Source organism: Oryzias latipes, chromosome 4 (assembly GCF_053564925.1).
Source record: "Oryzias latipes strain Hd-rR chromosome 4, Olatipes_Hd-rR_3.1".
Classification (NCBI taxonomy): Eukaryota; Metazoa; Chordata; class Actinopteri; order Beloniformes; family Adrianichthyidae; genus Oryzias; species Oryzias latipes.
The window spans coordinates 28,649,448-28,674,918 of record NC_136240.1 but is presented as its reverse complement, the minus strand read 5'-3'; the positions used below and the strand labels follow the sequence as shown (position 1 = coordinate 28,674,918).

Genomic DNA, 25,471 nt, shown 5'->3' with positions numbered 1-25,471 from the left:
CAGGACTAGAGGATGAAGCCAATTGTTCCTGGTGAGGAAACAAAGGGGGTTGGTAACCACAAGCAGCTTGGAAGGGTGAGTGTCCAGAAGCGTTGACCAGGGAGTTATGGGAATACTCAGCCCATGGGAGCTGAGATGACCAAGTCCTGGGGTTTTTGCTGCACATGGCTCGTGATGTCGTCTCCAAATCTTGGTTATACCTCTCTACCTGGCCGTTAGTTTGAGGATGAAAACTGGAACTCAGACTAACCTTGATCCCATGGAGGTTGCAAAACGCCTTCTAGAAGGTGGGAATGAATTGGGGTCCATGATCTGTGGTGATGTTCTGGGGAAGTCCATGCAAACGGAACAAATGCTGAGAGACTATCACACCTAGTTCTTTGGCAGATGGGAGTTTCTGCAGAGGTATGGCATGCACCAGTTTGGAAAAATGGTCTATGATGGTGAGAATGACCGTTTTACCACGGGAATTGGGTAAACCAGTTATGAAATCCATGGCTACGTGGGACCGAAACCTAAATAAGAAAAAGGGAAATACGTTTGTTGTTTTTTTCAGGAATTATAATAAATACTGTTAACAGAAAATTAGAACGCAAACACACAAATTAGCTTCAGATGAAACCAAGACCAACATGTCTCTTGGCCTCAATCAACATGTTCTACAAACCAAAACATCCCTAATGGAAAAAATAACCTTATCTGATACTATCAAATCAAACAGTACAGAAGAAAAATTAAAAAAAATAAAAGCCAGTTCTTACCTATTGCCCCTTACACAACAATACACAGTATCATAAAGACACTAAATCCAGCCTGTAACCCAGCGATCAAACACCAGTCACCTTCAACTGCTTGCTGTTGATAAAGTGACTTGTCAGAGTCTTTGCTGTGGATGTTGCGTTATACCGGTACATTGCTTCACATAGCGTCACCTTTTGGAGAGGTGTTAAAGGTCATGATTGCTTCACACCCCAAGTGCACAACCCCAGTCCCACTGGGTGAAAAATCACTCCATGAACCCTGCTCATCCAATTTGAGAGAAATCAATGTCCCAAAACCTTTAAGAGGGCAACCCTCTCTGTTGACCTCAGGCGACACATGCTCGCCCGAAAGATGTGTGTTTCTATAGGTTGATACACAGTTTTTAGTGTCTCAGTTGTTATGTCACTGTCAAACTTATCAAGATTTTAGCCCTAGAAGTACTGTTTTCAGTAAAGTATTATTTAAACATTAGTCCATCAGTGAAGCTCGTCTGAGAAAGACATTTTCAGAGGAAAAATCTGTGATAATGGACTGTTACATCTAAAGATATTATCTTACAAGTTTTTTCTTGACATTATTCAACCACTGTTAAGGGATTAAAGTCTTGAATGTTTTGAAAGTGTTAAAGGCTTCAGATTTGGGAAGACTTTTTGCAGTAACTCTCATTCTAATCTTGTCATCCAAAACTTCTATATGGCAGAAACATACATAACTAAAAGAATGTCATAAGCAAATATGTACACATAGAAAATATACTGATTAATTCCAAAACTTATAAAAATCCAAAAATAGCACACAAAAGCTTTAGGGATGTGTTCAAACCTATTAAGGGGTTTGACACATAACATAAAGCTGCAGATGTCAAAGAAACCTACACCCTTGCTGTATGAGTAACCGTGAGCAAAATGTAAGACTGGAGAAGCAACAAAAACAGAACAGGGGAGTGCGATGTGAGGTATTATTCATGAATCACCAGTAAACAGTCTTCCATGAGTCCAAACCATGGACACTGGATGGATAATATGACATTTTCACCTCTAAATTCCACAATTTTGAGCCTATATAATATGTATGATGCAAATGTTAACATTTACATCTCTGAATACAGCAAATTAGTGCAGGTTTCTTTATGTTTTATTTTTTATTCATTAGGCCAAATTGCCTGCACGGTCGGTGGCGCAGTGGTCAGTGCTCTTGCTTCACAGCAAGAAGGCCCCCAGTTCAAGTCCCAGCTGGGGGGAAAAAACATCAATGGGGGACCTTTCTGTGTGGTGTTTGCATGTTCTCCCCATGCATGCATGGGTTTTCTGGCTTCTACCCACTGTCCAAAAACATGCTTCATAGGTTAATTGGTTAATCGAAATTGTCCCCAGGTGTGAATGTGAGAGTGCGTGGGAGTGTGATTGTGGACACTCTACCCTGTGACAGACTGGTGACCTGTCCAGGGTGCCCCCCACTGTCCCCCACAAGTGGCTGGGATATGCTCCAGCAGCCCCATGACCCTGAAAGGGAATAAATGGAAGAAGATAAATGAAAAGGCCAAATTTTTTTAGGTTTGTATATTTTCACATACACCGGTATATTTAAGTTTCCTGTTTTTTGGGTTCTCCATCACCACATAATCCATAGCAGTGATACTTAAAAAATAAAAAACGTAAAACCACATAAACACCTGTCTTTTACTACCAAATTATGGATCAAGCCATCTTTTCTAGAAGATGCAAAGAGTGTTCAGACTGTTGTACTCGTGGTCCTGGCTGCTCAGTGACTTCCTCTTCTCTGTGTCTCACAGGAATCTGCTGTACATCCTCCCCGGGAAGACTCCTCAGTTTTCTGTCCTGAGCTTCCCACAGGAGCCTCTGCTGGGATGCAGTGAGACCAACAAAGTCCAGAAACACATCCTCTGTGGAAAAGCTGTGAACCGCTCACTGTCGCTCCTCCTCAGGGCGGTGCAGTCAGCCGACAGGCTGATGTGTGCCGGCCTGACCCTGTTTGAAAATGAGTGATTTTTGCAGACAAAGTGTATGAGCATTGCATACATTTTAAATGATCAGTCTTGGGTTGTCTTTAAATTTTGTGTATAAAGACTTCTGACCGCAAAGCGATGGAAGATATCTACTGGTAGCTTCCAAAACAAACACAAATTTGCCAAAGAAAGCTTTCAGTTTCACTCTGAGAGGTGGAAAAATGTTAATCAGTACTTAACAGGTGATGAGAAAATGTTATTTGTAATAAGGGAAAAAAGAAAAAGTTCTTTTTATAAGTTTGTTGCCATAAGCTTTTTCAATTGACTTTTTGGGATATTTTTTAAATTCTAAAATCTGTATTCTACAAAGCAACAGCATACACTGGTTCAGTCATTCATTATTTTTCTGACGCTTTTTAGAAATAACACCTTACAGGACTCAGGACACCGGACCATATACTAAGACGCAGCAAACCGTAAAGACTCATTTCCACTCTGTTGCATTGACACAAAAAAATGGAACGTTCAATAATCAATCGGAATGTTGACATCGCCTCAGTCAAGTTTGCATCTGTCCCTCCGCAACGCAAGCAATACGCAGGAAATAGAATTCCAGTCCGTTGACGCATCAATGTCATGGCATAAAGCCAGAGAAACAGGAAACAGGTTCGGCTTTCAAAATAAAAACTTATTAAATTTGATCTTATATTTAAGAATAAGTGCCTACGCGAGAATGCATGTTAAAACCGTCGATTACAGCAGTGTCCGTTTTCTCCATGAATGACAAAAGTTTAATTTTGGGAGCGGAAAAGCATAGCATAACTTATGACACCAAACATGCCTTTTACAAGGACTCAGTGAGGAGGGAGAGGGCCTGATTGGTCACGTTTTGAATGAGTGAAGGAGGACGGACCGGAGACACAACGGAGGCAATGTATACTCCCCACCCAATGCAATGCAGACGCACCACAGACAGACCAGTGTAAATTTGGGACAAAAGAGTCAGAGATAAGTCAGTCTGACTTCCTAAACTTGGTTTGTAACATGGTAAATGCTAAATATTAGAAGCATTAGCCACATTAGGGTCCCCCTGTAACTCCCAAGCCTGTTTACAACACGTGAAAAACAGACCGATACCACTAAAACAAACATTGTGACTAAGCGATCCCCAAGCTCTGTTGGTAACACTTAAAATAAAAACGAAATCTGAAACCGCTACTGGTTAGCCACATTAGCATATAAAAAAGATACTGACATTTTGACGCACTACAAAATGTAACGCCTTTTAAAGGCGCCTTATAGTTGCGAAAATATGGTACTTTGATCAAATCTATAAGGAAAACTGAGAATCTACACATTGAGAATGTCTAAAACAAAAAGTTTAGAGGATTATCAAATAATTTGCTTGAATATTTTTTCTGCCAGCATCAAAACTGCTAGCTGAAACAAAAAGTGGACCCGTTTTTTATTAGCCCATCTTTTCTTTGTCCTTGAGTTACTTGAAAGTCTGAAATGTTATGTTGAGCCCATAAATGAAGAGCCTACTAAAAGCGCTGAAGATGTGGGCTGTCGCTCACAATCATGAGCCTAATCTTTACATATTCCATTGACTAATAGAGTTCAACCTCATAAGGTATTTACAGTTCACAGAAACTCAAATTGAAATAAAATCAAATTTGATCTTATTTTGGTCTTAAAACTGATTATGTTCTCTGTAGCAATCAGATGGAAATGAAGATGAAGCTGGCAATGAAGCTGTGAAGCACAGTGGAAACTTCCACACTGTCATTTTAAACAAATGCAAATTCATTAGAAATTACCAACAGCCTGCAGGAACTAGAGGCTCAAATTTTAGTTAACAGAGAAGATGAAGCTCCATGTTTGGACACTTTTTTTTCCTTTTTTTCTGCATAATTCTAATGTTGTTTTTTTAAGCCTGAGGTACAGCATGTTTTGTCTGAGTTTCTTTTTTTTTTTGTGTAGTCCACCCATTTGTTAGTCACAGCGGATGGACACAGGCTGTCAGTGGGGAAAAAAATGGGCAAGCCTGTATTTCTTGCAGGTTTCCCACAGCAAACAAGAAAATAATGGACCATTCAGTGAGCCCATAGAGCAAAATGTTCATTCACAATTTCCTACCGGAATGCTGCAGGTGACAGGTTTTAGAAAACACTGGGGTGAAGTAACTGTAAATTAGGTTAGCTGCCCTAAAGCCTGAAGGCCTTGCCACACAGCCACTACATACTTTTTGCGCATATACCCTCCATGACATTTCGGTCTTTCGTGATACATGCGTGACATAATTCATAAGTGTTTCTTGTGTTCGTCATTCGTCGATGTGCACAGATGTCCGTCAAGGATCACGCAATTGTGCATGATTTTTGCCAAATGCATACGCAAATTTGCGGCTTTCCACGACTGTTCCACGTATGTCTAATTGACTTTTCACGCGTGTACCATCAATGTATAACTTTTATATCGCGCATACGGCACACATATCATACATAACTGATCACTAATGAAGTGCATATAAACAGCCAAACAATCACCCAAGGTTCATGTTCAACAAGGATTTATGTGTTCTTTGCATGCTTTATTTGTACTTCCTCCTTGGTTTGAACGTGCTCCATTTGTGTTGTATCTGTGAAAATTTCACATAAAGACCACAACTTTTCTCACTTTCCACTTACTGTATATTGACGTATGACGAATTTTCCTCTGTACAATGTGTGCAAAATGTACATACTGGCTGAGTGGCAGGATTAGTCAGAACTTCCCAAACGGGTGGATATGGGCTGTCTGTGTACAGATAACCAGCAGGAACTTTTGACCCTTGTGCTATCTTGTGGGGTCCAGATGACCCAGCTCCCAACGTTAACATGCCTTGAAGGCACGTTAACATTGGGATTGGAGTCCTCTGGACCCCACAAGACAGTGCGCTGAACCTTTTTTCTTCAATGATTTGTGATCTTCACTGGTGTCCATGGATTACATGAAATTACATTCACCATTATCCACCTTTGTCATGGTATGGATAACACATCAATGTAAGGGTGGGGTCATCTGGACCCCATAAGATAGCACAAGGGTTAAGAGCCAACCCGGTGAGCCTGTAAGGCAAAAGTGTTCATGCACACTTTTTTCTACAGGCATGCTGTGGATGACAGGTTATTAGGAACTGTTAAGATGCATGTAAGGGTGAAGTAGATGTGACGCAGCCGAGGCCTACAGATGGTTTTTTTTTTTTAACCCTCCCGACCCTGCGCACTGTACAGGATGCCGAAATTAGACAATTAGAGTGTGCCATCTCACGGGCACTTTGCTATCACCAGCACACCCTGTGCATGCAATAAGGAGCCAGTGCACACGCCTCTCTAATGACTAAAGTGATGCATAGCGGGCGCCGTGCGACAGCATTGCCTGTACGTCATAAGTGTGTGTAACCCACAAATACTTCATGCTACACTTACAACAATCCTACATTCCACTTTCACGAGATCGTCGCTCAAGCCTCAAGGCAACTGCAAAGCACACCAACGTGTGCATCTTAAGATGCAGCTGCAAAACCCGCATGGGGGTTGACCCATACAGGGGACTAAGTCCTAAAAGGCAGCCCCTTTGTACGATATTCCACAGGCCCAGGCAACCTATAAAGCACCCATTTGGGTCAACGCCCCCTCACTGGTACCCTTAAAGTATCGGCCAAACAAAAAAAACACGGTTTTTGCAACTGTTTCTGAGTTATGACTCAACGTGAATTTGTAAATTGCCTGTATATACGTTGTTTCTGTGCTTGCTTTGATTCTGTGGGTGGATGTGATGTGTTTTACTGTGAAGGAAAAAACTTTTTTACTGTAAGAAAAAAAATATCATTTTATATCCATGATCAGAAGACTCAGCTTTCTCAGCTGTGCTTATATTTCTATCAAAAATTTAAACAATCTTGACGGCTTTTTATCAGATTCCAAGGTTAATGTTTAATACTCATGAACTATTGAAACTCTTCTAAATTACAGAAAATAGTCTCTTTTTTTTAGAAAAACATTTTTAGGACAGATTTGATACAGAACATTTTATAAACTGAAGTAATCACTTTTGCATAAACACTTTTTTGTGTGAAAACCAATGTTCAGGGATATAAAGCAAAAATACTTTGTGAGGATTCTTACTTTGTAAACATGTAATAAAGCGTCGTCATCTATCTTTTTATTAGTATAATTTGCATGACAGTTGATTAAAATCTTTGTGATCAGCATTTCTGCCGCTCCGCCATGTTGGATGGCAGAAACCTGGATGCTCTGTGTCAGATGTTTTGTTTCTTCGTGTAATTCAATGTTAGATGCAGTTTTATGTTTCGTCAGCTTTTGTCAGATCTTGACCTTGTTAAAAACTCAGCATGGTAGGGGGATAGTTCTGTGAGTCTGTTAAATAAAAATTGTTCAAACCATTGATTGTATTTGAGAACTGGACTGAGTAACCATTCCGTCCTGGCGTTCCAAACAGGAAGTACCCGCTGGCTCCAAGACCAAAATCCCAAAGAGTTCTATTGAGAAATAGACCGCTGTTGCTGTCCCTTTTTTCAACAAGTTCTTTCAAATCCTATTTTATTCATGATATTATTTCTTTAGTGCAAGTCATTTACGTTATAAACTGATCGATAAGATGCTAATAAGATGATAATAAAAGCACGTGGTCTCACATTTGAAATCTTTGATCTAAAGATTTGATTTACTCCGCTTTCAAGTGGTAGGCGTGTGGACTTCCAACAAGCTCACTTCCGACTGGCAAGTGTGGTTGGCATGGAAACAATGACTCAGACTAATTCGGACCAACTCCTACTTACTGACAACATGTTGCTCAGACGAGGCGTAGGTTTGTATTCCAACAAAAACAACAAAAAAAGGCAACTGAATTAACTTACTTTGATTAGAAGCCATTTTCTATGGGTGACGTCACTCGATCCGGTTCTCATATACAGTCAATGGCGCTAACACAGTGTTGGACATTGACATTAAATTGTGGGATTTACTGTGTTTTTCTTATTGACATTGAAGCTGTGATGACTGGCTGATCTATTATGCAAAAATGAAATGTGTGTATCATGATGAGACGGTACTAGAAACTGCTGTTTTGCTTTATTTGCACACAACGCTGAGAAGAACCTCTGATCTGTGAACTTGTACAAGCAACTCAGACATTTTCTGCTTTATAACTTATTGTAATTTAAGATTTAAGTGAGGTGAATTCTGAACCACACTGACGTTTTATCAACTTTGTTTTTGATGCATGAATATGAAATAATGCTGCATGTTTACAGATATTTCACTGCAGCATCTGAATATTTTTACACATATCGTTCAAAACTATTTGTGTCCCTGTTGTCTCAAAGAAATCACAAAAATAAAACCAAACAGCTGTTTCACTAAAGTTCTTAGCCTTCAGTCGATTTGATTCCTAAGAATAAATGAGTTACTGGTTTCATCTGAGGGTCCTTTTAAGTCAGATTTCAGCACAAAGCTTTAGAGATTCAACAAAATATTTCTTCCGGAACATTAAATCTCAAAATGTTTTAATGACACGTCCACGGTTATCAGATTTGTACGCTGGCCCTGAAGTTCAAACCACAGCAACCGATCACTCAACGCAAAAACGTTTAAAGATCGCAATGACAATTCAAAAGGCAAAACAAACAATGAGAAAGAATTTTCTTTAGAATGAAAAGAAAACTCAAAACAGTTTGCAAACAAGAATAATATTCAAAAATCAAAATGAAATGTTAAAAAATGAAACAAAATCAGAAACTGGAAAATGTAGATATTTTGAGATGTTTGAGTTTTGAAGAGGAGGAAAAGCCAACAGAATTTTTTGCTCAAACTGTGGTAGTGACTTGAAGTGACTGTGGCCAGACGTTCAGAGAAATATCGTCTGTCAGAAGATATTTCCATGCAAAATAACTTCCTGTTGAAAAGGTTAACTACGACATCATCAAATCATCCTAAAATCTACCTTTTCTGGTTTCTGACTTTGTTTCATTCTGTAAAATGTCATTTTGATTTCTGGAAATTCCTTTTGTTTTTTGAAATTTTCCTTCTTTATCTAATATTTAATTATTGTTTGGAATTCTATTTTATTTAAATTTTGGGGGGAATTTTGTTTTGGTTTTATGGAACTTTGTTTTGATCCCTAAAATGTAAGTGTTTTTTTTTAATTATTTGTTTTGCAGTAATTTATGAACTTGTTTGTGACTGGCCACATGTCAGCCACGTTAATGTGTTCACAATACCTGTAACTATTAGACCTACTTGCAACATGTGTAATAAACATTTTAAACGAGCGCTGTGTACCTTTCCAAATCACTTTGACATTAGTAAACACTGCCATGATATAGCGATTGCGAGAGCTGCGCTATAAATGTGTAATGTTGTGTTGTGAATTACAGAAGACACTTATCTTGTAAAATCAGGAGTGCCATGATGCACACAGATGGATATATTTGTCTACGGCACCATACAAATATATTTTTTTAAATTACATTTCATTTGTTTTCATTTTGAACAAATTTTGGACAAAACTAATTTTTAAGTCAGCACATTTTGAAAAGAATTATCAAGAAAAAAAGATGATTCCTTGTTATTGTTCCTACAAAAATGAGCTTCGCTAAAGCTGCACTAAATCAGTAATAATTGTATCAAAAGTGTGTCATTCAGAAAGCATGTGCATTCAGTTGTTCCAACATTACCGTAATGTTGGTGAGAAACGCGCGTGTAAGAATTTACCGAGTGACGGCGGGGGAGGGGCGGGGCTTGTCCGCAGCAGTAAAGGTGCAGAGCACAGATGTGGAGGTCACTTTTACTTTTAATTTGAATTTTGATACACCTGCCTGATTATGCAGGAGCGTGTTTTTATTCCTGATGCAGACAGATCCGCCTGCGAGCTGCATCCGTTCCTGCGCGTTTGACGCGAAAAAGAAAGCAAAAAAAAGCTGGGTTGCAGATGAACGGAAGGAGGAGAAAGTGAGATGATGGCGGCGGATGCGGAGGAGACGGGAGGGCGGACGGACCCGTGTGCTCCTCCCGGCATCAGTCTGAGGCGGAGGGGCTCGGACAGGAGGTGGAGGCTGCGCTCTGTGTATCTGCAGTGCTGTGAGTACCGACACGCGCGCGCCATGACAGACACACGCACGCGCTGCTGCTGCTGCATCTTGTGCTGGCTGGGAGACCCAAACCTACAGTCAAAGGGACTCTCCACCAAAGCCCCGCTCAGAAGAGTCCAGAATGCAGACTGAGAGCAAACCTGAGTCCCAACAACCTGAACCTGCACCCCAACCCCAACAGGAACATCTGAAGAGAACCCACCAACACAAATGCAAAAGAACATCCACACACACAGGCCCACAGAACCCCACGCATACACCAACAGCCATTATATGAAGCAATTACTCGTTTCTTAGGTGGGATGCAATCTAATAATAATTGATGCTGTTTGGAGAACAGATGTTTGGAGAGGAGAGTTAGTTTTTTTTTTTCCCTCTCTTTTTCTTCTAAGTCCCACAGTTTCAGATTCTGGACTTCAACCAGATGTAGAAAACATTAGAGTTTCTCTGAAACAAGGTTCTTAAGCAAAATCTATGAATGAAAGAGTTTCTCAAGTAATTTGAATACTAAAAAAACAGGTGGGTTAAATTCTTTAAAGATCCACTCCAATGAAAACCATGTTTTTGGTGTTTTTTAAATGTTCTTGTGGCATTTAATCATGATGGAGGACAAAATTAAGCTTAAAATCACGTTTCTCAGTATTTCTTTATTCAAACTGGTGTAAATCAGGAGCAGGCGAAAAAGTAATGTTTGAAAAAGAGCGCATGTGTAGCTAGAAAATACGCTGGATGGGTCGGATGCTCCCTGCTCGGCTCCATTCTGGGGTGTGAGGGGCTGTGAGCTAGCAGCCGAGCGTGGAAACAAAAGGGCGATGGCAAGTGGAGACGGGGCCACCCACGGTCCCACCCACAACTCTGAGGTGAATTTCTAATGAACTCCTGCTGCTCTGCAGAAACTTTGTCCTAAATAATAACACAGTTTTTTTATTATTTTGCCTAAAACGTGATAATCATCGTTAAAAGTCCACTGGGAACGCTTTTACAATAGATCGAAAGATGATTAGAGTGGGACTTCAAACCCGATGTTCTACTTTTAAACAGTCACGTCTCCCCAAAAAATATTATCAAAATTGACTTAATGTTAAACATGTTCAGCTGGGAATGATCTACGTTTTAAGTCTCCACATTTTCTCCAACATGGCTGGGGCCCCGAAGTGTATTGTTGTGTGTTGTTTGTGAATAACTCAAATGTTCAACCTATCAAAGTCCACAAAAGACAAATGCTAACACCCATCTAAAAGATTCTGACACAGATTCAGTCGGTCTGAAACTCTCGGCTCCCATGAAGGCTCTACAGAAATGTCAATGTGTCTAATAAATTATTTAAAGTGAATAAATAATTAATTAATACTTTTGTATTTGTATGGTGTCAGAATTATGTCGAAAATTGCACAAGTGTAACAAGTCTCTTGCACTTGAGCTGAACTCTCCTCGTCATTGTAATAACAATAAATAATAATAATTGTAAAATCATGGTCCTATGAATCTAGCCTAAATTAACAGAAGATACCTACACAGATGCAGAAATCTGGGGGAAAGAGGAACGACACCTCTTCCTTGGTGCACCCAGTCCTAAATGTGTCTGTCATCAAAGCTGGACACTGTGGTCCACCACTTTTGCTGTGCAGAAAAGCTGCTGCGGTACTGGCCCGGTGTGAGATACATGCATACATACTGCTGCTTCTGCTTATGGTGCTGAAAAATGGATGACATGCTGTAGGATCTAAGTCTGTATGGCTGCACTTCATTAGCTTCTTAAAGATCCCTCCCTAATCTAAATTCAGATAGTTTTATGAACACAGAGATTCCTCAAAAACACTAGTTTCTGTGAACACAAACCTAACAGAGAGGATGCTCTGGGGTGAGAAGGGGCTGAATGGATGGAGTAATGGTTTATGGATCGCTGCTGGGAGCTGAGGGGTTAGCATTGATCTGTCCTCCTGCATGATACATGCAAATAAGAGGTTTTGATTTATGGAGATTTTTGAAATGTCAGTGGCAGGCCTGGACATTTCCGTTCCTTTCATCGCACTCTGAAGGAGAAATGTTTGATGAAATGTGGAAGGGGTTAAACATCAGGGGGGCACGGTGGGACCTGAAAACTAGCTTTTAACTAGCTTCACACACAAAAAAGTCGAGGAAACTAAAGTGGAATACGTGTGTCAAAAGAAGGGATGCAATGATTCACTTTCCCCACGATCGGGTTGAATGGATTCTGTTTGGTTTTCGATCGAAAACTTAAGCATTTTTGTCTTTGACACAAATATTAGTTTATTAAGATTTTATTAAAACAATTATTAATGTAATTTTATTAACATTTATTGAGTATGGAAAAGTGGAAAGAGGTGCAAACTTTGACCCTGCAGGCAAACTTTGATGATTCTCCATTAAGACTTCCTTGAGAGGAAAAAAGACTTCAGAAACCATGTAGACACAGATGAAAAGACATAATTTCGGCATTACCAGGTATTAGATGCTATTACTAATAAATAGCACAAACATTTATGTAGTAAAAAACTAGTTAGATCATAATAAAATATGTCCTTATTTGGCTCTTAGCCTATAAAGACACCAGAGGAGAGAACCTGTGTGTGAAAACTGTGCTCCATAGATGCACAAGTGAAACGTGAGGACACAAACACACACACCTATGCACATACACACACACTGCAAGAAAAGGAGATGCAAGGAAATTCAAAAATAAGCACAAGTTTGCTTTGAGATGAACATTTAGATATTAAGAAGTCTGCAAATGTCACCATTTTAAATCAGAAACGCTCACTTTTTCCAGGGAAAAAGCAAACAAACAATATTGTATCATTATTATTCAAAGACAGAGGCTTACATGATCTAATGTCAACTTTAAAAAGTCACAGCTTCCTTCATCTTCTTATTACAGATTCATAAAAGCTTCTTGCCTTCAGCTGCCCCATGCCAACATCAAATTCCAGCTATTTCAGTAAAAGTAAATACAAGAAAATGCAAACGAGAAAAGGAAACAATTTGGTTTGGTTTCAGTATATTTATTTTGTAGCTTTAGAGATGTTTTTATTTGTCAAACCTAAAAACAAAAGTACTTTACATAACATAAAAATGATATTCATTTGTTCAGATTGGGTTATGCTTTTCATTGACATAAATGATTTCCTAAAGCAAGAAAAAAAAGAATAATTGAATATATCGTAAAAACCAAATTGAAAACTTCAGAAATCAATGATTTTATATTGATAGCAAGAAGAAAAATATGTTAGTGTAGAAAAATGACAGAAAATCTTATTACAATGGCAGATAGTTTATCCTATTAATGATAAAATGATCAGCAAAAAAAAAAAGTAGAAGTTATATTTTTTAGACCCACTGAATTCCTTTCTGGATCACACTCATTCTCAAATCTACGGTCATAAGTGTCATTTTGGACTGAGGGAGGACGCCGGAGTCCCGTAAAGAAAAGCCACACATGCAAACTCCACACAGAAGGGTCCCAGCCGGAAGTTGAACCAGTCACTGTGAGGTGAGAGCACTAACCACTGCACCGCTGTGCAGCCCCTCCCTATATTAATTTAACTTTATTTATTCATTTATTTTGCAGTGTGCACACGTGAAATGTTGCATTTGTCCGGACATATCATTATCCATCAGTGTAACCCTTGTGCTATCCTAGGCACTTTACCATTGGGAGTTGGGTCATCTAGACCCACTAGACAATGCGCTGAACCTTTTTTCTTCAATGATTTGTGATCATCAATGGTGTCCATGGATTACATGAAATCTTTCCACCTTTGTCACAGTAGGAATAACACATCAATGTAAGCGTGGGGTCATCTTGAGATAGCACAAGGGTTAAGAAAATGATGTAGAGAAAATACCGGATCCAAAATGTGCAGACAGACATTTTCTGTCAGAAATACCAAAGTCAAAATAGAACCCCGGCTAAGGAAAGACACATAACCACCTGATTCACGCTCCCGTATGTCTCCTATATGATGATCCTTTGGGCTGCACGGTGGCGCCGTGGTTAGCGCTCTTGCCTCACAGCAAGTCCTGGCTTGGTTTCTCTAAATTGTCATTCATTCATTTTCTTAACCGTTTTTCCCTTTTGGGGTCACGGGGCTGCCGGAGCCTATCCCGGCCACTTGTGGGCGAAGGCAGGGAACAACCTGGACAGGTCGCCAGTCTGTCGCAGGGTAGAATGTCCACAAACACACATCCATTCACTCTCACACTCACACCTAGGGACAATTTAGAATTGCCAATTAACCTATGAAGCATGTTTTTGGACGGTGGGAAGAAAACCGGAGACCCCGGAGAGAACCCACCCATACACGGGGAGAACATGCAAACTCCACACAGAAAGGTCCCCCGTTGATGTAGTTTTTCAGGTCCCCCAGCCGGGACTTGAACCAGAGGCCTTCTTGCTGTGAGGCAAGAGCGCTAACCACTGCGCCACCGTGCAGCCAAAAATTTGTCCCAAGGGTTAAACCAGGTTGAACTTTGACCAAGCAGGGAGTATTATTTGGTAGTGACTCAAGGCTGACGACATCTGTGTTTATTTTTTAACCCCTTGTGCTATCTTAGATGACCCCACCCTTACACGGACGTGTTCTCCCTACCATGACAAAGGTGGATAAAGGTGGAAAGATTTCATGTAATCCATGGACACCAGTGAAGATCACAAATCATTGAAGAAAAGGTTCAGCGCACTGTCTAGTGGGTCTAGATGACCCAACTCCCAATGTTAAAGTGCCTAGGATAGCACAAGGGTTACATAAATACAAACAATACAAATACAAGGCCACTCTTCTGACATGATGGTAATCCATATCCACCATTGCAATGACCCTGGCAATGAACCGAAACGTTTCAGTTTTGTGACCAAATCACAAAATTTGCACTACTTTGACATTTTGCACACAGCCTCTTTCAACTTTAGGTGGCAGACATGGGCTAGTAAACAGGAGAAAAAGAAGAAGTACCCCCTCCTTGCTTGTCCAGTGTGAACTCCTTAGGCTAAGTACGCATTCTTGAAAACACGTCAAATGCTTTATGTTCATCAGGTCATTGCCAGGCCCCCTCCCCTCCTGCACCGAGCTCCCTATTTGGACACCGTCAGTCGTAGGCTGGTAATTGAGTAGCTGTGTCTGGAGAGCACAGGTGACATGACGTGTCTGATTACTGACACTATGTGTTTGTCAGCCGCCTTCTGAAGAAGGCGCAAAGAAGAATGACACATAATCAGGGTGGTTTAAAACGACAGCTGATTCACCAGGATGATGGGATTTCTTTGGGGTGCAAATGATGGATCTAAATGCAGCACAAGAGGAACCCATCTCATCTATACAGTCATCAGCTTTCAGCTGTTCATGGTACAGGGGCCGAGCTCAAATCAGTTTAAACATATCAAGCCTCATTAGACTCCAGCATTTGCTTTTTTTGGGCACTTTTGCCACCAGAAGCTTGAAAAGAGAGAAAGAAATGGGTTCAAAACAAATCCCTATCGTGTAAATGTCAGACACTTTAAGATTCTTTTCTGTTTAAGACTATAACAGGGTTTCTGTGTGACAAAATAAAGTTAATATTTGTTGAAAGCGGATTTATGTTGATTTTTTTTTCTTTTGTTAATGTTAAAAAATACAATTTTAAGTATACTCACACAATTTCTATAGATACTAAACTAACATATTGTCACCGCGGCGAGCGTGTATGTGTGTGTGTGTGTGCGGGGGTTGGGGGGGATGCGCGAAACATTTTCTTTTTCCTATGGGGGGGCCCTGCCAAAAATATATGAGAAGCACTGAGTTATGACAATCCGTGCGCGGTTCACCTTGCTGCCTGTGCCCCCCCACCCCCACCCCCACCCCACCCCCCACTACCTTTCTTCCTCACACATCCCATCCTTGCAACTGCGCGCTCTTCCTCAGAGACGGGAGCGTGCAGCTGCAGGCACGGCAATCCACAGGTTTCAGGCTATTACATACTCTGTGTCATAACAGGTAATAATAAACAGGCGCAGATTTTTTTTTCTCCAAGCACCGCTGCTACTGCGCGCCCCTCTGGCATCACATCGTGCCCGAGAAGTACTGGTCTAATGAAGAAAAGCTTTTATAATTAAAGATTTGTCTGCGAGCCAGATCTTCTTCCACTTTCGGCTTCTCCCATCAGGGGTCGCCACAGCGAACAAGTCGCATGGTAAATTTGGCAATGTTTTACGCCGGATGCCCTTCCTGACGCAACCTTCTCAAACCGGGCTTGGAACCGGCAGAGGTAGAGAAGGGAACAGGGAGCAGCCCGGAGTCGAACCCGGGTTTCACGGACGGAAGGCGCCGCAAACCAGCACGAGCTAAACTGGCTCTGTCTGCGAGCCAGATGTGACCATCAAAAGACCCATAAATGGCTCGCTCATAGTTTCCCGACCCCTGCGCCAACCCTTCGGTTGTTGGAAAACTTGCTCGACCGCCTGAGCTAAACTGCCGCCCATTTTTCTAGAGAAGTTTCATATTTCTGACCTCCTTCATCCTGTTTTTATCTTCACAGATTTTCTGACAATTGCAACCATCCTGGGAACAGGAATTTTGGGTAAGTTTGAACAAGTGATGGGATTTGTGGCTCTTTTTAGGGAGCAACATCTTTTGGATCAATTCATTTCAAAGAGCCATTCAAAAGACTGGCTCTTTTGGCTCTTTTTTATAGTTATTTGCTTTTAAGAAGCCAGCCTGGAGTTTATTCATTTAATCCTGGAATTAATCACAAGGAATGGGCTGAGATCTGGGTCAGAATAATTGAAATTCAAATTTTCCACCAATAATTGAGTTAAAATTATTTTGGAAATATCAATTATAGCGTCATGTGTGGCCAACATGTTAAAGTCTTGTATGGATTCATTATAAATGTCCCACTGCCCGCATATACATCGTGCATGTTTACAGAGTGTGTATGTGTACTATGAATTATACTATTAATGCAACGGCTAAGCCAGGGGTCTGCAACCTCTTACAAAACCATTTTGTCCAGTTTCTGACTGACAAAACAGAGTGAGAGCTGCAAACCCTCACTACTCTTTCTATAAAAAAAAATACTTTTTTGTTGCAATTTGGTTATGACAAGAAACTTTAAAATATTTACAATACTTAAACTATAACAGTGTTATATATTCAATAGGCTATAAACCAATTTTGATTCATTTTAATCTGACAGCAGCACATTCTAGCTCAAACAGGTTGAGTAATTTGCTCAAACCTTTCGCCTAAAGTTTAGAAGTTATTGTAGCAATAAGTTTAAAGCTAAAAAGAATGTACAATTGTTTTCTTGGAATTATGGATTTTTTTTTTGTTTATACACTTTTGTTTTCTCTTTGTTGTAAAACATGAAAACTGTATGTTTTTATTTTTGTGAATTTTGCAGTGAAAATTAAAAAAAATGTTCTATTCTGACTTAGGTCTACTGTAAAATTATTGTGTAATAAAATGAAAAAAAGTCTTCATAAGAATAAAGAATCTGGGGTTGTTTTAAGTAAAACAAAATTTCAGCAACAAAATAAAAATAAAAAATTTAAACGCAAGTCATTCCAGCAAATTGTTAAATAAATTATCCAAAAGTCCCAGGGCTACTAAAGGGTAAAGGTCAACTATCATTACAAATTTCATTTTATTGATCGAGTATCCTAATATTTTCACTGGTTTTGACATATGGTTTTCTGTAATGTCTGTATACTTTATATTATATAATATATACTGTAGATTATATGATTTATTTCTGTAATCTTAGTAAAGGCAAATAAGATGTTTGCTGGTTCTATTCCGGTCAGGACGGTAAAACCTAAGGTGGGTTCTGTTCTTAGCAAAGACAGGATCATTAAAGCCTTGTCCAGCTTTCAGCAGAGCTCAATGAAATGTTTTATGAAGTGTGTTGAAGAGCAGACAGATTTGGGTAGAGGGGGGAATAAAATGGGACATTAAATTTAACGCTTTGTTTTTAGAAGGATTTCCTTCCCATCCGGGTTTAGGGGGGGTGGAGGGGGTTCTCTGAGCTGAACACTTGTTTAGCCAGTCAAATCTCATATTGCAATCGGCACCATCCATTAAACTTTATGGGAGATTTGAGTGTCTGTGATGAGATGGTGAATGACAGGCGGGAAAAATGTCTGCACAACCACTCTAGTAGGTTTTCAGCTCTTACTTCCTGTTTCCGGAACAAGGTCTTCCTGTAACGATAGCCCATGCTGGCATGATGCCCTTCCTCATCTCCTTCCTTGTTGGTTTCTGTGTTCAGGTAAGTCACGTACACCTTTCCTGGACTCTGACAGTAAAAAAAAATAAAAATAAAAAAAAAGGGCAGATTTATTTATTGCCTGTCCTCTGTTCTCCAGGCCTTACTCATCTACCTGTTTGTGGAGCTTCTACAGAAATGTCAGGCAATGCAGCTGGAGTCTCTAAAGGTCAGTGTAAAAGATGCGGTACAGTGCTATGGAGTTATAGTTTGCAGCTGGAGCATGTCATCCACACATGCAATTAGGTTTTTTAGCTGTAAAAATGCTTTGCACATTTGCACAAAAAAAAAGTTCAGGGGCCTCATTTATAAAACTTTGCGTAGGATTTGCGTCAGAAGTGGCGTACGGATGAAACATAGGACGTGCGTACGCACAGAAATATTCGGATTTAAAAAACCGTGCGCACGCACATCCTACGCATCTTTCCCTTAATAAATCACAACCAATTTTAAATGCAGCGCAGCTTTTGCGGCTTCATGACACGCCCATAGTTGCCCATAAATAGTCCTTGAAACGCCCACAAATTAATATTCATGGCTTGCGAAACCATGGCACACACAGAGAGGAAATCAAAAAATCATAACTTCACTCAATGTGAAGTTGAAGTTATCGTTGGCGAGGTGGAAAAGAGGAGAAAAATATTGTTTGGAGGGCACAGTGTGGGCATTACTAATGCCAAAAAGGCACGTGAGTGGCAAACAGTGGCAGACGCCTTATATGCTGTAGCCTCACAACCTCGGACCGTGGCCGAAATAAAAAAGAAATGGTGGGACATCAAAGTCGAGGCAAGTCCAAAAAAACGTCTAGTGCTCCATGGGGGGGGTCCGGAGCGCCAGATGCACCGGGTGACACGCGTGGGGGAGGGGACCGGAGCGCCAGATGCACCGGGTGACGCGTGGTTCCTCCGAGTGCTCCTCTGTAACGCCGGGCCAAAAGCCCGCAGAGGTCCAAGAGGACGGCTCGAGGAAGTCGGAACCGGCTCATAAGCCACTCGTCCTCGTTTGCCAGCAAGTCTTCTTGCTGTCTAAAGATGCGTTCACTCCCAATTCTTCCATTTGCCACATCTTCTAAGAGCGCAAGATCAGCCATTGTGCGTCATTACGCATTGGTATGGGGCATTTTATTTCCCTCCATTTAATTACATCTGACAAGCTACAGATGTCGGTAATAATCGACGTGGAAATGGGAAATTGATCAGCGCAAATGTAATTTCTTGTGGCTTTCTGAATGGTTGAGACATACGCCATACATTGTTTTATCAAAAATAAAACAAACTAAAGGCATATGCATGAATACCATAATTCCATAGCTTATGAAGAAATGTTTTATGAAAACAACTTTCCCCATTGGACAATTGGTGCGTCTGTCCGTCCGTCCGCACGCCCGCACCTATATCTGCTCCGCCAGACGGACACACTGACGAGAATATCAGTTTTGTACATTATTTCGTTCTGTTAACTATATTATTTATGAGGATGAATTCCACAACATGCCAATATTGCAGAACATATTTTAATTTTTCGTTTTGCAAATATGTGTTCATTTGAATTTCTGTTGTAATTTTCGTTTGATTTTTTTGTTTGTTTCACTGCTGATCGATCAAACGGGTGTTCGTGTAGCTGTTAATTGTAAGACTTGCTTTGTGAAGTCTTCATGTTATTTATGAGAGGCAGGATTGTCATTTTCACTTTCACGTGTTTCTTCCATCTGTCAACGGCGTCGCCGTTTCTCATTTCACCCGTTTTTGTGCGTACGCCTGGGTCAGAGCTTGCGTGAAGGACCGCACATTTTCCCGTCAAGTTTGCTTTTTATAAATCTCAACTATTGCGTAGAGAGTGGCGTACGCCTTCTTTTGTGCGTACGCAGCCTTTATAAATGAGGCCCCTGGTCCTTAAAACAGCACAAAAACCGGTACCGGTGTTTTCTTTGCATGCTCTCAAACAAAGATCTACAGACAAACTCAAGAATTTTCTCACAAATATTTTAAATAATTAACCCCTTTTTCCTGTCAGTGGTCAATCAGCACACTGCCTCTCAAGGCAGCAATTTAAACATCCTTTTCTTCATTTCTTGAAGTTCATTTTTTGACATTAAAACCCAGGGCGACTTTTTACATTTTGGAGCAGCCGTGGTGCTGAGGTAGAGAGTTCCACCTCTGATTGGAAGATCACAGGTTCGGTTCCCATCCTGCCAGCCTACATGTCAAAGTGTCGCTGGGCAAGGCACTGAACTCCACATTGTTCCTGGTGTTTTTAGGTTGGCACCAGTGCCATCAGTGTGTGAATGTGTGTGTGAAAAACATGGTTTATAGGTTAATTGGTCACTGTAAAATTGCCCCTAGGTGTGCATGTGGGTTTGTGAGTGTGTGGTCCTGCAACAGACTGGTGGCCTGTTCAGGGTGTACCCCGCCTTCGCCCAACAGTAGCTGGGTTGGCGCCAGCAACCTCATGACCCCATATTGAATCTAAAATGTTCTGAAGATGAATGAATGGATGGAGGCAGAAAAGTATTTTTGGAGAAACGTGAATTTAGCATATTGTTTCATGTTATTGTACAATTTTTTTTAATTATTTTCTACTTTCTTGTTTTTATAATTCTAGTTTTTATTTTTGGCCTAAAATGAGCAAATGGCTGATTTGTCAAATGAACTTTAACAGCCTAAAAGAAAATTTCTCTTGGGTTCTCCAGGGTTATTTAAGTTTTTTTTTTTCCCCTTCTATAAATCTTCAGCATTGAACTTGCTGAACCAATGCTGGGTAGGGGGTGGAGTCTCCCACAGTTGGTATTTACTCATAAAGGGTTCTTTTATCTCAGACCGGAGTGGCAGAGTGCATCATGATGAGTCCAGTGAACATCCAGAGCCCAACCTTCACAGACGATGAGGAAGAGGAGGAATATGAAGCAGACCACGCAGCAGCAGGTTAGAACATCTTTGTCAAAGCTTGTGAAGGAAAATTTCTATCCCGAGACCTTTGTTGATCCTCTTTAGACTGACCCTCAGAGAGAGGAGCATAAGTTTTCCGAAGCTCTTAATATGAGACGCTGCTCACAAATCCCACACAAGAAAACTCAAGTGTCCGTGACAGATTTATGTTCACAATCACTATTTTATTTGACAAAGACATAACCAGCTGTACAGAGGTTGGAAACATATAAAGATCCTATTAAAAACACTAAAGACAGTAAGCAAATTGCAACAACTCTCCTGGCTGTTATAATCGTCATATCAGAGGCAGGAACAAAGCCGATGGTCTCAGATATCCTGGTGAAAGACTTCATTCTGCAGCCCCTCACCCAATCACAGTGAAAACAGAAGGAGCCAAGAGAAAAGCAGTCCAATCTGTTCAAGTTGGCCCATAAGGTTTCTGACAACCACTTGTTTGGATCAATTGATTTGATTTGATTTGATTTGATTTATTTTAATCAAGCATTGTAGTCAAAGCAATAAAGAATGTACACAGATTTATCAAACTCATTACAGAAATGATGAAATGCATAGATTAAAAAAAACAAGCAAAAAAGACACTTAAATCACGTTTTCTCACTTAAATATAGTGATCATTATCTAAAGTCAATTAGAGCTTGATTTATTGCCTTAAAAGACTCATTGACATCATTGACTGTATATGAGAGCAGGACTGACTTGCTTCCAGTTGCCATGTTGAAACAAAATATCTTCAGCAGTAATTGGTCCGAATCTGTCTGAGTCTGCATTTCTATGGCAACCACTATGGCCAATCAGGAGTGAGCACATCCCTACCATTTGAAAGCGGGCTCCAGAGAATCTATCAATCAAACGCTTTGTCCATTCAAAAGGAGACCACATACTTTTATTGAGGCATCTGATTGGTCAGTTTATAACTCGAATAACTTAACAAAAATATTAAGATTCGCAAGAACATGTTAAAACAGTTATCAGAGCAAGACTGGTTATTCTGAAGATATTAAGTGCTGTTATTTCTCTATAGCAGGTCTAAGGGGTTTTGGCTTCTTGGAGCCAGAAGTTTCTTCCAGGGGAGGTGGGTCACCCAGTCCAGTTCTCATTTATTGTCAATGGTTGGTTGGGCCCCAAATACCTCAGCTGGGTCGTGTGGGGGCATGTGCCTTAAATTGAAAGCGCTTAAACATCTCCATTGCTGATGATCCCATACGTTCTCTCAGGGATGCGCAACTCTACGCCTTGAGGGCAGGTGTGTCTGTAAGATTTCCAGATATCTAAGTCTCACTCATGACTGATTACCTGGTTCAGGTGTGTCCAGGCAACTAGAACATTCCAGAGCAGGGTATGTTGGAAAACATGCAGGAATGCGGCCCTCGAGTTCTGAAGTTGCCCATCCCTGGTCCATGTATGAATGACAAACACTGCATAAGCACACGCCACTTACAATTTGGAAACAAAGAGCGAAGCTGGAACTTTCACCCAAAGCTCCAACTTTCGTCATTGATCAGGGAGAGTGGTTTCAGGCTGCTAACCTTAGGTTTCAACCTCATGCACATTTGCAGCTGACTTGTCAAACAGTGCACCCACAGGTTTGTGTGTACGCCCCGCGATATCTGCGTTTGCAGATACTGATTAGAAGTCATTTGTGCTTGCTCCTCTGTAACGCTCAGAAGGGAAAGTCTGCAGTCAGGTCTGCAGCGAGTCACGTCTTTGTCTTTGAAGTGGATTATGAGGTTAATGCTTTATTCACGCAGTGTGCATAAAAGGGCAGCGTAAAAAAGTTCAGCAGAGCATGTATTATAAAAACAAAATGTGCCTCCAGGCCTGAGGATACCTGCTGCATACCTAATATATTTCACTTTCATCTTTTTTCTTAAGGCTGGATATTTGGTCTTTTTTTATAAAAATTGACAACTCTGTTTAAAGTCACTTTCTACAATGAGTCGGCATCAAACTCTGCTTTCAAGAATTGCAGAGTGTAACTGCTGCAGACTAAAAAAACTGATGCTACGTTCACAACTGAGCTCGAAAACGCGCGTTCGAGCGACCACTGCAAATGACGTGCGTAAATGCGAATTTCAGGCTTCCACGTTCAAAACTCTTGCGTTCACACATGGCTACTTAAGTTTTTAAGTCTGATTTCAGGCTTTACAAAAACGCGTGGCCATTGAGCGTGCATTGAAACTTCACCCAGTTGAACTTTTAATCAACCAGGGACACGGTTTTGGTATTAACGTGTGTCTATTTTAATTAACGGACATGCCAACCGTTTGACAACAGATAATGGAGGAGAAATGAATAATAGCGGTTTCTGTCCGGCTGGAATTCCATCACACCAAGTCTTTCATGTGTTGGAAAAGAGCTGTGAAAGAAAAAGCCTGGAGGAAGATTTGCGAGATTTGCACCAGATCCAGCTGTAGGTGCATGCGCTAGCATTGAGTAGCGACAGTCCAGTGCGAACACCGACTGCTGAAAGTGCCGACGTGTGAACGTAGCATCAGGATCTTTATTCCCATCTTTGTTTCACAGATACAGGTCTGCTGCAGCCGCACACTGTCACACTGCAGGAGCAGGCGGAAAACCTTCAACCCAACCTATATCTCCTGGGGTGCCTCTTCCTGTCCCCGCCCATGAGCTGCGCCTTCAGCTGCATTCTCCTCTTCCAGTTGTAAGTTCCTGCCTCAGTAAATGCTCTTGTGCAAGCATTTCAACTCAATTTTTAGTTGCTAGTCTTCAAGGCAAGAAAGTGAACGTCTTACCAAAACTGGAGCTGGATTATTATCTCATATTTCAAAAATCCAACATCATATAGAATGTTATACTCTCCAAAAGACAGCCAGAGTCTTCTCATTTCTTTCCTCTGCCAGCACGGATGCTGGAGTTCAAAATTTGTGTGCGGGAACACTTTGAACTCATTTATAAATAGCTGTCTTGGCTCCCCGTGCAGTTCAGAATTGATTTTAGAATTATTTTAAGCGTTTCTGAACGTTTCAGTGGTCATGGACATTCCCATTTCTCTAACATGATGAGGTCGTCTGGTCCCTGCCTGTTTATTGTTCCTAGAGTTAGAACCATAAGAATGATGGGGTTTCCTACAGTCTTCATCACTCCCAGGAAACCTCAGAGACTGTAGAGGCTCTTAAAGTCCCACTCACCTTTTGATCTATTTTCCAAGCGTTCCCAGTGGTCTTTTGATTATGATTATGCCGTTTTCACACAAAATCCAAAAAACACAGTTTGGCACGTTAACGTTTGGAGTGGGGTCATCTGGACCCCACAAGATAGCACATTGAAAGTGAGCTCTGGAAAACAGCATCTGAGGTCAGTTTGTCTGGTTTTATCGCTGTAATGCGGGCAGCACGGGTTTGAGCTCGTACGGGCGTGTGCGACCTCCCAGGGAGGGCCGCGGGGCTTTTAGCATCGCGGCTGGAGGGCGGTGTTATCAGTGCAAGAACAGCTCTGAAACAGCAACTGATCGATGGTTCTGTCATTGTGTTCAAGGAGGCTAAGAGCCGGATCGATGCAGAGGCTCAGCCGCTCCGTTACCCGGCACACACGGACTCGGCGCTGCCCTTCACAGCCAGCGGCCCATGTTCACACACGCCTCTGCTCTGCAGACACACAGCCTGTGTGCTCCTTCTCTGTCCCAAAACACCTTTCTGCCTGAAAAAATGACATCATGTGCACTAGTTTTTGTCAATATATTGAAGACTCATCTCTTTTATTCATTGCAAAAATCTCTTTATCAGGTAAATGGGTCCAATTTCCATTCTGATGTCTGATATCTAGTTACAATGCAACATTTCATGAATCTTCCCCCAGGCTTTTTCTTTCACAGCTCTATTCCAACATTGGCTTTGGTGTAAAGAATTCCAGCCAGACATAAAACAGCAATTATTAATTTACCCTTTCACGATTGATTTTAAAAACACTTCCTAATCAGTCCCCTGATGGGTCAAAGTTCAACCTAACTTTTAACGTGCGTTCAGTGACTGCATGTTTTGTACATAGAGCACAAAAACAATCACAGAAATGTAAGTAGCTGCGCCTGAACGCGAGAGTTTTAAACGTGGAAGCCCTAACATGCGAGGTTACACACATTTCCATAGACCTTTCATTGAAAGTGGCAGCTTGAACGCACATTGCTGAAGGCGGTGTGAATGTCAATTGTTTTTCACATTTTTGGTGTGCTTTTGAAAAGGGCTGAGCGTCCGATGTTGAAGATTGATTTACTCAGACTGCCACTTGAGATCAATTTCCAAACTTTAATTAATTTCCGTTTTGATCAGTCAGCAATCAATAGGTAAAAAACCTTAAACACACACGATAACAGTAAGAAATATTTACAAATTCCACATCCACAGTAACAACAACAAAACATTTATA

General features: G+C 40.9%; 2 protein-coding genes across 4 annotated transcripts in view; both read left to right on the top strand.

The window, feature by feature from the left end:
- Positions 1 to 9,061, top strand: part of naaladl2 (N-acetylated alpha-linked acidic dipeptidase like 2) — a 520,425-nt gene extending 511,364 nt beyond the window's left edge. The window contains exon 19 of the mRNA XM_020702830.3: positions 2,555 to 9,061. Within this exon, the coding sequence (XP_020558489.2) occupies positions 2,555 to 2,768 (214 nt within the window). The 3' untranslated portion in view covers positions 2,769 to 9,061. The remainder of the gene's footprint in view (positions 1 to 2,554) is intronic.
- A 443-nt stretch (positions 9,062 to 9,504) lies between these two features.
- The window catches only part of si:ch211-51h4.2 (uncharacterized), a 57,171-nt gene continuing 41,204 nt past the window's right edge, over positions 9,505 to 25,471 (top strand). Inside the window, exons 1-7 of one of the 3 annotated variants that reach the window (XM_078946244.1) lie at positions 9,505 to 9,570; positions 9,646 to 9,870; positions 16,413 to 16,454; positions 18,073 to 18,146; positions 18,244 to 18,312; positions 20,959 to 21,064; positions 23,615 to 23,753. In XM_078946244.1, coding sequence (XP_078802370.1) covers positions 9,747 to 9,870; positions 16,413 to 16,454; positions 18,073 to 18,146; positions 18,244 to 18,312; positions 20,959 to 21,064; positions 23,615 to 23,753 — 554 coding nt within the window. In that variant the 5' untranslated portion in view covers positions 9,505 to 9,570; positions 9,646 to 9,746. Of the gene's footprint in view, positions 9,871 to 16,412; positions 16,455 to 18,072; positions 18,147 to 18,243; positions 18,313 to 20,958; positions 21,065 to 23,614; positions 23,754 to 25,471 lie in introns of all 3 variants that reach the window. The other 2 variants (XM_078946245.1, XM_078946246.1) reach the window with 2 other exon arrangements.